Here is a 15,916-nt window from a genome sequence, read left to right as displayed (position 1 = left end):
CAGGGTCAGTGCAGAGGGGAAGCTACAACGGGAGGGATGGTCTTACCCTTTTCCTTGGGGTCTTTCTATGCGACCTTTTTTTGTGTTCACACCAATTGTGTACTCCATTTTTTGTGTGTAACAATTATGTGCTAGGTTTGTGCTCACATCCTTCTGAGGTGGCAGGATCTGAGGTTTGAAGACAAGTCCTTGCTCAAGCCAGTAACTGCTAGAGCCCAGCTGGTGGGTGCAGGGCTGTCCCCAGCACTGTGTGCGGGTTCTGCCTCCCCCAATTCTGGGTCTTCTTCACGGCTGGGTGGGGAGTAAGAAGTCATGGGCCTGAGTGTCTCAGAAGAAGGGATCCCAGAGGAAAAACAAGAACAGATGGGGAAGATGCCTGGCTGCCCGCCCCCCACGGCTTCCTCCCACTTGACAGGGGACCTTTGACCAAGTGCAGAAGATCCCAGGCTGATGGGGGCAGGGAGTGGAGCTTTTTGAACGGAAGAAACTCTTTTCCTTTTCTAGAGAGGCTTTGGGTAACTCCACTGCCTCTTCTCCGCCAGGCTTTATCTCTGCCTAAGAATTCACACGAGTCCCCAGGGGCCTGCTACACAGCTGCTGCCCCTCCTCTCTCCTCTGGTAGGTAAGAAATGGGTCAGTTTCAAAATGCTCTTTAAGTAAGCATTTCGTCTGAGCATTCGTCCGGCCTAGGGACATGACCTGCAGGGGCTGGGAGTCCTAGGGGTGAGCTCCCCATGGGGGACTTTTCTCTGCCCCAGTGGAGGCCAGAAGAGAAATGACCAATGGCTGGGGTAGCCAAGGGCAGAGGCAGAAGAGGAGGTTAAAGGGACCTCCTGCTGCCCATGTGCCCCAGGGCCAGCGCTGTTTTCCTGGGGTGAGGGGGGGGGGGGTGATTTCCAGCTCCAAAAAAGGGATGGCAGGCAGAATGCCTGGGTGGAAGGACAACTAGGAGAGGAAATTAAATGTATCGCATTTGTTGCGCCCCTACCTTGATCCCAACTAGTGCCCTGGGCACAGGTGATAGGGATGCAAGCTTTACCCTGAGGGACCGCACAGCTGAGTCAGGGAGACGCAGATTCCTGCCGTGTGATGCACCCTATGTCCTGACAGCAGACAGGGACCGCGACTAAGAGCAGGGGCAGGACTCTGCCTGCTGTGGGGTGGGGGAGGCTTCTAGAGAAGAGGACATTTGACCAGGGTCCTGAGGGATGAGTAGGAGTTTGCATGGTAGAGGGTTTCCAGCGTGCATTCTGGGCAGCGGGAAAAGCCAGCTGGTGGGGGAAACAGCGGCGTGTCCGTGGGAAAACTCGGGTGTGGCCAGAGTATAGAACTCAGGAGAGAAGACAAGCAGGGGCTGGACAGCGAGACGTGTGGCATGTAAGGTGAGTGTGGAGGGTGATGGCACAAAGCTGGAAGGCTTGGGCACAGAGGGAATGGACTGGAGAGATGACCGGCCCGTCCACAGGGGGAAACCCCGGTGCCCGCAGGGTGCAGGACCAGCCGCGGCTTGGCTCAGACCCAAGGGCACCACTGCCTCTCCGCGGGGGGCATGCTCTCACCCCGGGATCGGGACGGGTGTCAGCAGGGGCGGGGATGGGGTGGGGGGTGGGGGAATGGGGCGGGAGGAAACCAGCCGGCCCCGGGGAGAGCAAGTCCAACCTCCGCGTGCGTTCTGCGTGGCCAGGCCGAGCTCGGGGCTGGGCGGGGCGGGTACCGATGGCGCTCCGGGACACAAGTAGGAAGTCGGAGGGGCCGTAGTCCGGCTCGCCCCGGGGCTGCCGCCGGAATCGCCCGCCTGGCCCGCAGTGGTCGGGGAGGTGGCGAGCCCCCGAGGGGCCCCTGCCCGGCTCTGTCCACCGAGGTGGGAGCTGCGCTGGCCACCGCTCCGCCCCGCGCGCCCTCGGGACCCGGTGGGGGCTGCCGCTTCCGACGTGCGGCGCCTCTGGGGGCTGCACCCGGCGGGTCCCCGGGCGGGTGGGGTGCGCGAGCACGTGCCCGGGGTGGCGGTGCTGCCGCGTCCGCTGGTGCCGGTGCGGGGGTGCGGCGCGCGGGGACCCCAGGCGGGAAGCCGGCAGGCCCGCACCCGGGCGTCCCTGGTAACAATGAGAAGGAAAGCTCTTCCCCGGTCCTTTCTCTGGTCTCCCCCTTAGCTCGGCTCACCCCGCCCCTAAGGCGTCTCCTGCAGAGAGCATCGCCCGCCGCTCCCCGGTTTCAGTCGGAACGAGGCTCCCGGTACCGCCTCCTCCCCTCCCGCAAGCGTTACAGTGTGTGCGGGCGCAGGGAGGGAGGTAGCCCGCCGCCCGCCTCGCCCCCGCGACCCCACGACCCTAGGACTCTCTGATCTGACCGTGAGGAGAAGGACGACATGAACCACTGTTGGTGCTAAAGGAACGGAACGTGTAGGTCGTTACACGTGCCAGGTTCAATTCTGCTGAAATTGGCTTATGTTTGCTCTGTTTTAGCCTTGCAAACTGAACTCACTTTGTACTTAAAAACTAAAAGAACATTAGCATACTTACAGATCTTAACTTTTTAAATTAATTTATTCAGATCTTAAATTTTAAGCATTCATGTCCGTACCCGTTTGATGGTTTGCACTGAACGGGACACACTGCTTATTCCATTCTCCAGCACAGTGACATGGACACACACTGCGCACACTGCACACACTGCGCACACTGCGCAGCCGGAGCACGCACCACACTGCCCGTGCACGCATCACATGCACATGCGCACAGACAAATCCACAGGCACTCCGTACACACACACACACACCACTGCACGTGCACACGCGCACAGACAAATCCACAGGCACTCCATACACACACACACACACACACACACACCCCACTGCACGTGCACACGCGCACAGACAAATCCACAGGCACTCCATACACACACACACACACACACCCCACTGCACGTGCACACGCGCACAGACAAATCCACAGGCACTCCATACACACACACACACACACACACCCCACTGCACGTGCACACGCGCACAGACAAATCCATAGGCACTCCGTACACACACACACACACACACACACACCCCGTATTGCACACGTGCCCACAGTGCCCACACGTGCACACACACTGCTTAACTTAAGGGACCCGCCAGGGAGCTCCCCCAGTACAGAGAAATACTGGCCTGGGTTTAAAGTAAGATACAATTAACATTTTGAAAGCATTTAAATTTAGTTTTTAAAATGCCTGAAGAGACTTTGTAAAAACCGGTATCAGTGAGTTTTTAAACAGCTTGTGGAATGGCTTTTTACAAAGGCATCTCTCGCTGAGTTAGCGTGGATCTGATTGCTTTAAATCTGAGCTTTCAACAAGGAAGTGCTTTCAACTGCCCTCTTTTCCCTCCGAAACCCTGAAAGGAGTTACTTCCCTCCCGAGCGGTGAGCGGCGCGGCCGCGCTCGCAGGGTCCGGGCTGCCCTCGCGCCCTACCCCGCGGCCTGCGGTCACCTGTGCGGGGCGGGAAGGAGGAAGACGCCCCGCCGCCCTCCAGACCGGCCTCGGAGGCCGGGGCTGCGGTGGGGCGGCGCCTGCTCTGCCCCGCCCGCTCCAACCCCGACCTCTCTCGCAGGCGGAGATGCAGCTGCTCCTGCTCTTGGCTCTGCTGCTGGCCCCGGCGCCGGGGGCCTCGGTGAGTGCGGCCCTGTCCGGGCCGGGTGGCCCTGCTGGGGGCCGGGTGTCGGCTGGGGTCCCCACCCATCCCCCCTCTCGTCCCCTGGCGGTGGCGACAACCCCAGGAGAGGGCCAAGGTCGGGGAGATGGGGTGGGAGGAGGCGAGTCCTCAGCCTGAGCTCCTTCAAAAAGAGGTAGGACAGGGCTGACCTAGGCGGCCAGAACTGCTCCCCTGGCTGGGGGTGCAGTTTGCAATTGCAGGAATGGCACCCCCTCAGCATCACCCCCTCAGAAGGTGCTGGGTGCAGCTAATGCTGGAAACCCCTCCCTGGGGTGGTCTTCCCGGGTGGGAGGAGGGGGGCCATGCTGGCACCAGCCAAGGTGAGAGCTAGGTGGCCCCCTCCACCAGATGCCAGGGACCAAACCCTGCTGTCCCTCAGCCTTGTGGGCCTAGGGCCTTGGGGTGCCAGCCATTCCGTCCCCTGGGTGTGAGCATCTGGAGCGGGGCTGCACTAGAACTTTCTGAGAAGCTGGAAATATTTTCCATCTGTGCTTTCGAATAAGATAGCCACTGTGTCCACGTGGCTGTTGAGCGAGGGAACAGTGGCTAGTGCAACTGAGGACCTGAATGTTTAAATTTGATTTTAATTAATTTAAATAGCCACACGGTGCTAGTGGCTACCTCACTGGTGCAAATGTAGAGAGTGGGCACAGAGAGCCAACTGATGAGCCGAGTAGCTGTTTCATTAACAGGAGCCAAAGGACAGGGCTCCCTGGAGAGAGCATGTGTGGATCCTGAGACAAGGGAATCTTCTACCCGAGGCAGCTATGTTTAGGGAGCAGGTCACTGCAGAGCTGGGCATGGTCCTGCCAAGTTCCCTGGCATTGCCGGGTGGAAGGCACAGGGGCAGCCAGGCCCCCTCCTGCCCTGGGGAGCTCAGCCTTGCCCTTCCTCAGTGAGGCGGGAGGGAGAGGAAGGACTGAGCGTGCTGCCTGGGGTGGGCCGGGGTAAATGTGAGCTCTGGGGGAGTGTGAGCTGAGGATGAGAGGGGCCCGGAGGGCAGGCAGCGGTGGGCAGCCGGCATTCCTCCAAAGCCCAGCGATCCAGCACAGGCCACCGAGCCGAGCCGTGGTGGGCTCCTTCCTCATGGCCTCCCCACCACCTGCCGGGTTCCCATAGTCAAGTCTGCATGGACCTTGCTCCCTAAGTGCCACATCCGGTCCTTGGGGGGTTCCTCCTGGTGCCGGTGCACGAAGGCCACAGCTCAGTGGAAGGGTCCGCGGCACCCGGCCTCAAACCCCAGGGTGAAGCCCAGAGACACCCACTAACGGCAAATCACCAGCCAGATTCCTTCAATTTGGGGTCATCATGCCGCCCGCAGGTTGCCGTGCAGATGAGATGAGTGAGGATTCCCAGTGTCCTGGGCCCTATTAGGTGCTCTCTCCCTTAGGAACACCTGAGTAGCTGTCTCCGACCTGCTCAGCAGGGGGTGAACTCAGCTGGGCTGGGCCTGCCGGCTGAGCACTCTCCTGCCCCTTCCTCCACTGTCCCGGGGACGGTGTGGGCCAGGCTCACTGCTCTGCGGCCCCTGGTTCTGGTTCTGGCTGGGGCACGATCCACCACAGGGTCCCCCAGCCGTTCTCGAGCTGTTCTAGTGCCGGCAGGGTGCAGCTTCAACAGTGAGTGGAGGATAAGAAGGGACGAAGCAGAGAGTGGCTCAGTCACCACGCCCCTCCCCCTCCCCCAACCCAGTGCGGGGAGGCTTCCTGAGGCCGTGGGTTCCCAGCCCCCTGGACTCCCCCCCACACACCTCCTCTCTCATACTCCTCACACCTGTTCCCTGTGGGCAGCCAGTCCCCCTGGGAAAGGGGGGCTCCTTGCCCCGGTGGGAGTTGCAGGAGGAGTGGGCGGGGTGCTGAGAGCAGCAGGAGGCAGGTGAGGACAGGCCAGGTGCGGGCGGACTGGACCAGCTCACTCTGGCTTCCCAAGTCAGCCCAGCTTGTGGTTTGGGTAATTACAGGGAAACAAAATGCGCCCGTGCCGCTCCTGGCTGAATGTGCTTTCTTCCCTCTGAGACAGTGTGTGTAGTGGACAGGCACAGCCCGGATCTGGCAGGCTGGGTCCCCCAGTCCCGCCGGCTGGTGGCCCTGGGCCGGTGGATGCCTGCCTCACAGGTGCCGGGAGGGTGAGGTCAGGGGATGCTTGCAAGGCTGGGTGTTTAGAAAGCCCCGTGTTCAGGCCAGTCCTCCCCCCACCCCATCCTCCTCGCCCCCACAGGGTGGCTGGTGGCAGAGGGGTCCCTGTTGCCTTGTCCGCACAGTAAGCCCAGCCCTGCCCCGGGAAGGTGGGTTGGAGAGGCTTAGGGGCTGTGCTTCAGGAGCGAGACTGACATGCAGACAGGCCTTGGGCAGCGGGTAATTAGTAACCAGACCAGGCCAGCAGGATGAGAAAGCGCAGTCCCCTTGGCCGCAGCTTAGAATGTGTTGATGAGGCTGTGCATGTGTGAGTGAGTGTGTGTGTGTGTGTGTGTGTGTGTGTGCTGGTCGGCCCTGGAAAGTCACCTTCCACCCTCGACACTCAATGTCTTCCCCTTTAAGACAGAAACTTGATCAAGTGAATTCCAGCTTAAATTTCATTGAGAGAACACCTGGCTGTTCTGGTTCACTGGTTTTCAGGGCCTGGCCATTCCGCCCCAGCCAGAACTGAGGATAAAGAGTTTGAAGCGTGAAAGCTAAGACCTTTGGTCTGGCCGGCCGTTCCTTCTTGGTTTCGTGTGTGGTTCAGCACATCTGTGTGGTTTGTTGTGACTCAGGGTGCTGGTTGTATTGTAAAGCCAGGATCACTCGGCGTGGGCACCAGGGGTGTTAGAGCTGAGCTGTGGGTGAACTGCGGGCACATGAACTCGCCTGAGACCCTGTGCCGTTGCTGGGGGCTCGCAGCAGAAGGGGAGGGGGGCTTGCTTTCCCACATTAGGCCTTGAGTTCTTTCTCTGGAAATTGGGAGTGATTCCCCACTAGAGATTCGTAGGTGGTGATGCCCTAAAATAAAGTCCCTTCCAGCAAATAAGACATAACCTCTGCCTCCTGGCAAGCAGTGGTCAGCCTAACCCCTGCCCAGCTCCTTAGGGCTCATCTGTGTCTCACGTGAGGTAGGTGGGACGGAGGCCTGGGGTGAAGCTGAAGTACTGTTGCGTCCACTTGTTTATGCGTGGCTCCTCTGCCTCCTTATCCATGCACTGGGGGAATACTACCCCCCTCCCCCCAGCTGGCTGTGCGATGAAATCAGGGTTCACTGAGTGCCTGGGTCCTACCAGGTACTTTCTCCCTTAGAAACACCGAGTAGCCTTCGACCTCCTCGCAGTGGGTGCCCAGATGTCAGGTTGCTCTGAGGATTAAACGAGAGAACATGTGTGTCACATGTGGACTTCCAGTTGCAGCTGCAGGTGTCAGATCTTTCTGGTGGAAAACTATCTATGAGGATATATTCTTGTTATGGAGTCGCAGATAACAGTCCTTCAACAAGAGAGAGGCGATCCCTCTCCCACTTAAATACCCAGAGGTCGGAAGTCCAGGTTTGTTTGGTCTCTCAAACCTGGGGTGACTGGAGCCCCTGGGGCCAGACCTGCGGAGGATCCTTCTATCTTTGCTGCACTGTTTGAAGCCTCTATTCCTGAGTTACCTCCTAGTGTAAAAGGCTGCTCCAACTCCAGCCATCCCACCTGCTTGTCAAGCAACAGGGAGGAGTACAGGAGAAAGAAGGACAAACACACGTGCAAGCTGTCTCTTGAGATTACTGGGGGCTGCTGCCCAACACTTACATCTCATTGATGAGAATTACTGATACAGCCACGTTAGCTGCAGGAAGTCTGGGAAATGGATGGGGCGGGGGGGAGCAGCCTGGTGTCCAGCTACAAGTCAAGGATTCTCTTACCATGGGAGAAAGGGAAGGTAGACGCTGGGGAACTCCTGGGAGTCTGCCCAGAGTGGCCGGAAGGAACCACAACCTCCCCCCCAGCCCCTCCTAGGAGTAGATTAATTTATTTCAATAGCCCAGAACCACAGACCCTTCCCGTGGGAGGCCACCACACGGGGCAGAAGCAAGTGCAACAGGCGCGGTGTGGCTGTTCCACGCTGGGTGCTGGGGAAGCATGGCCCTGCCTGCAGGCGACACCTGCATAGGCCGCCTGTCTTCCTGCCCTTTTATGTCTCCCTCCTGGGAAAGTCTGCTCTGCTGACCCAGGGGCTCCCCCCAGGCAGTTTGCAGGCATCTCGACTGTCAAATCGGACTCTGCACAGGCCAGTGGAGAGCATGGTCAGGGAGCATAGTGCCTGGCACGGAGCAGGAGCAGCCGTGGTGGCTGCTGGGACAGAGGGAAGACCTGCTCCGGCTCCTTCTGGTGAAAGCTGGCTGGCGGTAGACTGTGCCGGGACGCCTGGCGGTGCTGCTGGGTCCTAAGAGCGGCTCCAGGAGGAAGAGCGCCCCTGACGCCCGCGGGGGTGGGGAGTGTTGTTTGTAGGCAGGGCTGGCGTGAGCCTCTGGGTGCCCTGGTGGGGACCCTGGGTGCTAACTCCGGTTCCTGAGCGTGTCTTCTCCTCCAGGCTCCCCAGGTGAGGCGGCAGAGTGACACCTGGGGCCCCTGGGGGGACTGGAGCCCCTGCAGCCGGACCTGCGGAGGGGGCATCAGCTTCAGGGAGCGCTTCTGCTACTCGCAGAGGTAGGGCAGCCTGTGAAAGCAGGGCAGGGGCAGGGATCATCTGGGTCCTGGGTCACCTGGGCAGAACCCCCCCTGCAGTAGCTTTGTCCTGGGTGCAACATGGATGGAGTACTTGAAATCCATCATTTCCGGGTACTTCCACTTGGCTTCCATTATCAGCTGTATTTCGGGGCGGGGGGGGGGGGGGGTTGGAGCCAAGCTGCTTCACCCACCCCTGAGTCTCTTGCTCCCAATGCAGTGAGAGCTCACGGCAGGTGCAGTAAATTCCCGTCAAATTAATCTTCAGCCATGCTAACCCGTGCAGTGTCTCTACCTTCAGCCTTTGTCAAGTATAGATCTTTCCCTTCACGTGACTTAAGACCTACTATGTGTCCTGTGCTATAGAGGGTGGGCACAAAAGAAGGGGCGATGACACCTTGCCCGTCAGTGGGTTTAAGTCACTCTGAGAACCTGTGTGAAGACCAAAGTGAGATGCTATCCCAGGTGCCTGGTTCTCCTTAAGCGGCAGAATCACCTAACCAGGTGGGGGCATTTACACCCCGTTTCACCTCCAAGAGCAGAACTCGGGGCTTCTCTGGAAATTTACCTTCAGAGGCAGAGTGGCCCCCAGTTAGTCAAACTCCAGGACGGCTGGGCTCTGAGTCTCCTCCCAAATACAAACGAGGGGCTCACGGCACCTACTGAGGGGTTTATGTGTGTGGGCAGGCCCCCCCCCCCCCCCCCCCCCCCCCCCCCCCCCCCGCCCCACACACACAGACTTCCCTCTCTGGCCCGCAGAGGAGTCCCACAGAGGCTGGGGCTGCGGGAGAGCCCCGGAGGACTGGGGTGCTGGGTTACTGGTGCTCTTGTCCCACAGGAGAGATGGGGGCTCCAGCTGCGTGGGCCCCACTCGCAGACACCGCTTGTGCCACATCGAGGTAAAGCCCACGCGGGAGGGGGAGGGGGCAGGTTCCTAGACCCGCCACCCGGGGACATCCCGGCCCAGGTGCCTCCTGTCCGTGCACCGCGGGTGCGGAAGCCCCTTCCTTACCCCCAATGACAGAAAGGACAGCTTCCGCAGCTCTCCCCGCAGCAGCCCTAACCCCCGCGCCCCTGGAGGGGAGCCCTGGCGGCCACTCCGCCTCCCCAAAGCAACAGCAGGCGTTGGGGGGACAGGACCCGACCTCCCGGGGACCAGTGGGTCCCCCCCTTCCTCCTCTCTGGCCCCATTGCCCCCGCAGAGCTGCCCCCCAGGTGCCCGCGACTTCCGGGCAGAGCAGTGCGGGGAGTTCGACAGCCGCGAGTTCCAGGGCCGGCGGTACCAGTGGCTGCCCTACTACGGGGGTGAGTGCGCCCCACTACGGGGGTGAGTGCGCCCGCGCCCCGCCTGGCGCGCTCCTGCGCCTCCCAGCTGTTGGGGATGTTTCTCGTGGCTTCTCACCGCAGTGTACCCCGTTGTCAGCCCCATTGGAAATCCCGGAGCAGCCCGGCACCGCCCACCTGCCCCCGACCCCCGTGCATTTTCACACAAAGCGTGGCCGTGGCTCTGCCATCTGAGCCCGGGTCTCGGTTTGGCCTGAGCCCTGTGCACAGAGCGGCGCTGAGGGTGGCGAGGGGCGAGGGGCGCAGGGCCAGTGGCAGGAGCCCGGTCCTCAGGGTCCTGGGCCCCGGCTGCGCTGGGTAGCTTTGAGGAAAGTATGTAGGTTGTGAATTTTTAGAGCAATACAGTTCAGGAAGAAACAACAACATTTGAAGTAATTACAACACTTCAAATGAGCCAGGAGGTACCGCAGGGTAATTCTTCTGCCTGTTAGTCCCCTGCTCACCGCCAGTCCTGCCTGGAAACTGTGGGCTCTGGGTTCCAAGTCACTGAGTGCGTTTGGGGTGCGGGCGGGTCTTGGTTAGAGGGGGTGCCCCAGTGGGGACCATTGCGTTTGTTGCTCCTCCTGAATTCTGAGGGATCTGTTGAAAATGATTTCAGTATCTCCATGTGATAGGAACACGGAGAAAAGGCTAGAAAGGGCCACAGAGGGGTGCCTGCTTTGCTGTGGAGGTTATTACAATCCTATTAGCAGTCTGGGCTTTTTAACTGCGTATAAAATATTAGATCAGTGTAAAAATTCAAACAAGAAAAAAATGACCCTAACCCCACCTCCTTTCTAGGGTCACTGCTAACATTTCATTCCGGCCCTTTCACCTCATTTTCTCCATGTGTTTACATATTTGTAATTATGACATCGAGAAATTAATTTGTAATTATGTACCATTTTGCATTCTGTGACAAGCATTTTCCTACATTCTTGTATAGTCATCATACATTTTTTTAAATCCTCACCTGAGGATGTTTTTATTGATTTTTAGAGAGAGCGTAAGAGAGAGAAACATCAGTCTAAGAGAAACATTGATTGGCTGCCTCCTGTACGCACCCTGACGGGGGATCAAACCTGCACCCTAGGTATGTGCCCTGACTGGGAATTGAACCCACCGGGGTACAGGACAGCATCCCAACTGAGCCACCCAGCCAGGGCAAGGCTTCATACATTTTAAAAAATGTATTTTTATTGATTTCATAGAGGAAGGGAGAGAGAGAGAGGGAGAAACATCAATGCTGAGAATGCTGAGAGAGAGCCATTGATTGGTTGCCTCCTGCTCGCCCCCTACTGGGGATCGAGCCTGCAACCTGGGCATGTGCCCTGACCCGGAATCAAACCATGATTTCCTGGTTCATAGGTTGATGCTCAACCACTGAGCCACGCCGGCCGGGCCAGTTTTTATAATTTTGAACAAAAGTGTTCATGTGCGTACGTCCTGCAGATAGGTCATTCTTTAGAGGGTCCCTGATTGCTCGCACTCGGGTTATTGTAGATCATGCTGAGGCAGACCCCTTCGAAGGTCCAGTGTTTCCCTTATTCTGGGATTCCCCTTAGACTTGAGCCCCAGAGATGCAGCAGTTTTGTGGAGAACATCCCCTCTCCCTGGGAGGGGAGTGGGACTCTGAGCCCCTTAGTGGGGGCTGCTCCGAGGGCTCCCCCCACCCCCCCAGTTTGTGTGTTTCTGGCCCTGCCCATGCTCCCCTGTGGCTCGGCTAGGCCTGAACCTCACTAGGACCTCTGCTTTCCCCTTTGCCTTTCCCAGCCCCAAACAAGTGTGAGCTGGCCTGCATCCCCAAGGGGGAGAGCTTCTACTACAGGCACAGGGAGGCCGTGGTGGACGGGACGCCCTGCGAGCCTGGCAAACCGGACGTCTGTGTGGATGGCGTCTGCCGGGTGAGTGTCCCCGGCCCCAGCAGTGCCAGTGGCCCTCATGAGCTGGGTGTCTTCTCAAGACGAGCTTCTCAGCTGCCTTTCATCACAGATGCCCTATGACCTTCTTACCTTTCCCCTAGGACAGTGATGGCGAACCTTTTGAGCTCAGCGTGTCAGCATTCTGAAAAACCCTAACTTAACTCTGGTGCCGTGTCACATATAGAAATTTTTTGATATTTGCAACCATAGTAAAACAAAGACTTATATTTTTGATATTTATTTTATATATGTAAATGCCATTTAACAAAAATCAACCAAAAAAATGAGTTCGCGTGTCACCTCTGACACGTGTGTCATAGGTTCGCCATCACTGCCCTATGAAAACTCTAGCCCCATAGTAAGAGCAACCCCTGGATGGCAAGTACAGAACCCAGCTAAAACGAACTTTAAAAAACAAAAATAGATCTAGAGACAGAGAAGCATTGATCAGATGCTCAAACCTCAGAGGGAAGGTAGGGGAGGGTGGGGCTAAGAGGGAGAGATCAACCAAAGGACTTGTATGCATGCATATAAGCATAAGCAATGGATACAGACATGGGGTGTGCGGGCATGAGTGGGGGATGGGGGACAATGGGGAGATTAGGACACATTTGTAATATCTTTTTTTTTTAAAAAATATTTTATTGATTTTTTACAGAGAGGAAGGGAGAGGAATAGAGAGTTAGAAACATCAGTGAGAGCGAAACATGGATCAGCTGCTCCCCGCACACCCCCTACTGGGGATGTGCCCGCAACCAAGGTACATGCCCTTGACCGGAATCGAACCTGGGACCCTTGAGTCCACAGGCCGACGCTCTATCCACTGAGCCAAACCGGTCTGGGCACATTTGTAATATCTTAAAAAAGAAAAAGAAGGACTTATATGCATGCATATAAGCATAACCAATGGACATAAGACATTGGGGGGTAGGGGAGACCAGGGGATTGTCAAGGGTGGGGGAAAAAAGGAGACATATGTAATACCCTTTGTAATACTTTAAGCAATCCTATCTAATAAAAGAGAAACATGGTAATTAACCGTAAAAAAAAGAAAAAAAAGAAAAAGAAAAAAGCCACGGGGGACGGCTGGCTGGCTGCAGGCATGTGCGTGATGCCGCCTGCGGAAACCTCTCTCCTTGCCTGTGGTCCTTCCCTCCTGCGGCTCCGCCTTAGGATTAGGCAGCCTCCTTCCCTGGGCTGTGAGGACGGCCCCCAGCAGCTCCAGGCTTCGGCTGCCCCAGCCTGGCGACTCCCCGGGAAAAAGGTCGTTCCATTCCCAGGAGTTTCAGTGACCTGGGTTGCCTCTGATTTGTTTTAACTTGGGCCTCCTCTCAACCATTCTCTCTGAGCGAGGCTTACAGCCCACCGATTTGCCCAAACCCACTGTTGGGGAGCTCTGTCCAAGCTCTGTGGGAGAGATGGTCCCCAAAGGAAATGGGGTGTTACTGCCAGAGAAGGGGAGGTGGGTGCTGAGCAGGCAAAAGAGGTGGGTTGTCAGCCACAGGCCAGATCCAGGTCTTCTCAGCCCTTGATAGTTCTAAGCTGCCTGGTTCATCTGAGAGGTGTTTCAGACGGTTGCAAATCCCCCCCAAAATTTCCAGTATATTTATTGAAAAAGACCCACATACAAGTGGACCCACATACTTCCAACCGGTGTTGTTCAAGGGTCAACTGTAGTTACGCTCCTCCCTGACCTGGCCAGGCACCCAGGGTTCGAATCCCGGTGTGTCGGTGACTCTCCTTCATCTCTGCCTGGCAGGTTGTGGGCTGTGACCACAAGCTCGATTCGTCAAAGCAGGAGGACAAGTGTCTGCAGTGTGGGGGTGACGGCACCACCTGCTACCCGGTCACCGGCACCTTTGACGTCGGTGACCTCAGCAGAGGTGGGGTCCTCCAGGGCTCCGCAGGCAGCTGGGACTGGGTCTGCTGCCTGTGCCTTCCTTGCCCGTCTGCTGCTCTGGCTCTCGGGGGTCATGGCACTGAGGGCTGACCTGCGTTCAGATCTTGCCTCAAAGGCCCGAGGTCATGGCTCATCAGGGTGAGGCCAAACCCTTTCACAGGATCCTGTGGGCCCTTGATGGTTCCGACCTCTGCCCACGCATCCCGTGTGATCTTGTACTGCTGCCACCTACATGCCCTCTCTCGTCCCTCCCTATCTGCCCTCTCCAGTCAGTCTGGGTGCCCAAGCCTGCCCCCCCCTCTCTGGCCTTTGCAAAGCTGTTTCCTCTTTGGGGACACTCATCCCCAGGCAGCCCAGCCCTGCGGCCTCCGGCTCGCCCTCCCCTGACCCCGTCTGTGCAGCTGGGCGCAGGGTGCCCTCAGGGCCAGCTCCTCCCTATGGCTTGAGTGGTGTCTCCGCTTCCTCAGGCTACAACCAGATCCTCATCGTTCCCCCGGGGGCCACCAGCATCCGCATCGAGGAGGTGGCTGCCAGCAGGAATTTCCTGGGTGAGGACAGTGGGTCTGGGGAGGTGGGGGCTCTGGCAGGGGAGGTGGGGGCTCTGGCAGCTGACGGGGAGGGGGGGGCTCGCCCTGCACAGCGGTGAAGAGCATCCAGGGTGAGTACTACCTCAACGGGCACTGGACCATCGAGGCCGCCCGCGCCCTGCCCGTGGCCAGCACCGTCCTGCACTACGAGCGGGGTGCCGAGGGGGACCTGGCACCGGAGCGGCTCCATGCCCGCGGCCCCACCTCGGAGCCCCTGGTCATCGAGGTGAGCAGGGCTGGCAGGAGAGACCTCTGGGGTGAAGGGGGCACCCGGTCCCCTGGAGACCGTGGCAGGTCCCTCGGGCCTGGGCCGGCAGGAGGGCTGTGGGAACGAGTGAGGGGGGAGCTGTCGGTGACAGGCCTCAAGGAGGACCCCCCTGTGCAGCTCATCAGCCAGGAGTCCAGCCCCGGCGTGCGCTACGAGTACCACCTGCCCCTGAGCACCCCCTGGCCCGGCTTCAGCTGGAGCCACGGCTCCTGGAGCGACTGCAGTGCTGAGTGTGGCGGAGGTGAGGCCGCGGCCCAGGGGACAGGCCGTCCTCTCCTCACGCTCCAGCCCTGAGGAGGGAGGGGGACAAGTACCTGAGACATCTGCAGGTCCGGGGGCACCTTGGGGAAACCCTGGGGTCCGGGGGCTCCACAAAGGGCCCCCACCTCAGCTGGGAGAACCAGATCTCTTAGGAGAAGGTTCCATGGCAGTAGAGGCCAAGCCTGGAGCCCATGACCAGCTGTTGGGGGCGGGGGGATGGAGGCGCTTGGTCACTCGTAGCTAAAACTCCGAGCCTCAGTTTCCTCATCTGTGAATTGGAGATGATGACGGCACTTACCCCGGTCGTCTGAGGCTTGATCAAGATGACGGGCGTGGGCCTGGCCCAGAGAGGGCGTTCGGTGCCTGTTGCCTCACCAGCTCCCACCATGGCCGGGCTCTGCAGGTCACCAGTCCCGCCCCGTGTTCTGCACCATCGACAATGAGGTCTACCCCGACCACATGTGCCAGCACCAGCCACGGCCGGCCACCCGCCGCCCCTGCAGCCCTCACTCCTGCCCACAGACCCAACGGTGAGGCCCTTGCCAGCCCCTCCACCCATGGCGGGGCCCAAGCACTTGGGTGGGAGGGGCTGGGGTGCCTTGGCTGCTTGAGGTGTTGGGCAAAGAGGTTGGGTGATCCAGGGCTCCCCACGGCTGTGGCTGGAGCGGGGGCAGAGGCAGCTGTCCCTTGGGGAGGCAGTGGAGGAGCCTGAGCATGAGGCCCGGCTATCCTGACCGCACAGTGCCTGGCCGTCCAGGCTGGTGGCTGGAGGGCTGGGGAAGGTACTGGAGGCCCCGTCTGTCTGAGCCCGCAGGGGGGTTGGCTCGGCAGGTGCCAGGGGTGGCCAGGGATTGGGCAGAAGGGCTTGAGGGTGCCTGCAATGCCGTTGTTCAGTTGTTCGTGCACAGAGCACCTCTTACCACACCTGCCCGGAGCCTGGCGCCTTGCAGGGCCCGGTGGGACAGGTAGTCTGTAGGCACAGGCTCCCACAGGGCTGGCGCCGCCCTCCTGCCATGGTGGCAGCTGGCCTCTCCGGATGGTGGGCCTTTGCATGTGTGGTGGGGCTGCCCTTTCCCCTGGGTCCTTGTGCCCCAGGGCCAGGCAGGGCCACTCCGTACACTCCGCACCTGGCTGAGCACGGCCCCTCTGGGCAATGCCCCCAACCAAGGTCAGACCCTGAGGGACTGGAGTCTGGCTGGGGGTGACGGGACCTGGTGAGAAGGCCACAGGGAGATGCGGGTGAAGGTAGGGGAGCTGAGAGGGAGGCAGCCTGGCTGGTGGTGCA

General features: G+C 59.2%; 1 protein-coding gene across 1 annotated transcript in view; it reads left to right on the top strand.

Moving 5' to 3' along the window:
- Nucleotides 1-3,602: 3,602 nt before the first annotated feature.
- PAPLN (papilin, proteoglycan like sulfated glycoprotein) overlaps nucleotides 3,603-15,916 on the top strand; it is a 41,436-nt gene continuing 29,122 nt past the window's right edge. Inside the window, exons 1-10 of the mRNA XM_070420916.1 lie at nucleotides 3,603-3,656; nucleotides 8,237-8,352; nucleotides 9,209-9,269; nucleotides 9,573-9,675; nucleotides 11,467-11,597; nucleotides 13,375-13,498; nucleotides 13,983-14,063; nucleotides 14,156-14,328; nucleotides 14,488-14,611; nucleotides 15,035-15,161. Of these exons, the coding sequence (XP_070277017.1) occupies nucleotides 3,603-3,656; nucleotides 8,237-8,352; nucleotides 9,209-9,269; nucleotides 9,573-9,675; nucleotides 11,467-11,597; nucleotides 13,375-13,498; nucleotides 13,983-14,063; nucleotides 14,156-14,328; nucleotides 14,488-14,611; nucleotides 15,035-15,161 (1,094 nt within the window). The remainder of the gene's footprint in view (nucleotides 3,657-8,236; nucleotides 8,353-9,208; nucleotides 9,270-9,572; nucleotides 9,676-11,466; nucleotides 11,598-13,374; nucleotides 13,499-13,982; nucleotides 14,064-14,155; nucleotides 14,329-14,487; nucleotides 14,612-15,034; nucleotides 15,162-15,916) is intronic.

The sequence above is a fragment of the Myotis yumanensis genome, unplaced genomic scaffold (genome assembly GCF_028538775.1).
Source record: "Myotis yumanensis isolate MYYU_CA2020_CCGP unplaced genomic scaffold, mMyoYum1.0.hap1 SCAF_1, whole genome shotgun sequence".
Lineage (NCBI taxonomy): Eukaryota > Metazoa > Chordata > Mammalia > Chiroptera > Vespertilionidae > Myotis > Myotis yumanensis.
The sequence above is the reverse complement of the archived record's forward strand: the minus strand, read 5'-3'. Positions and strand labels throughout refer to the sequence as shown.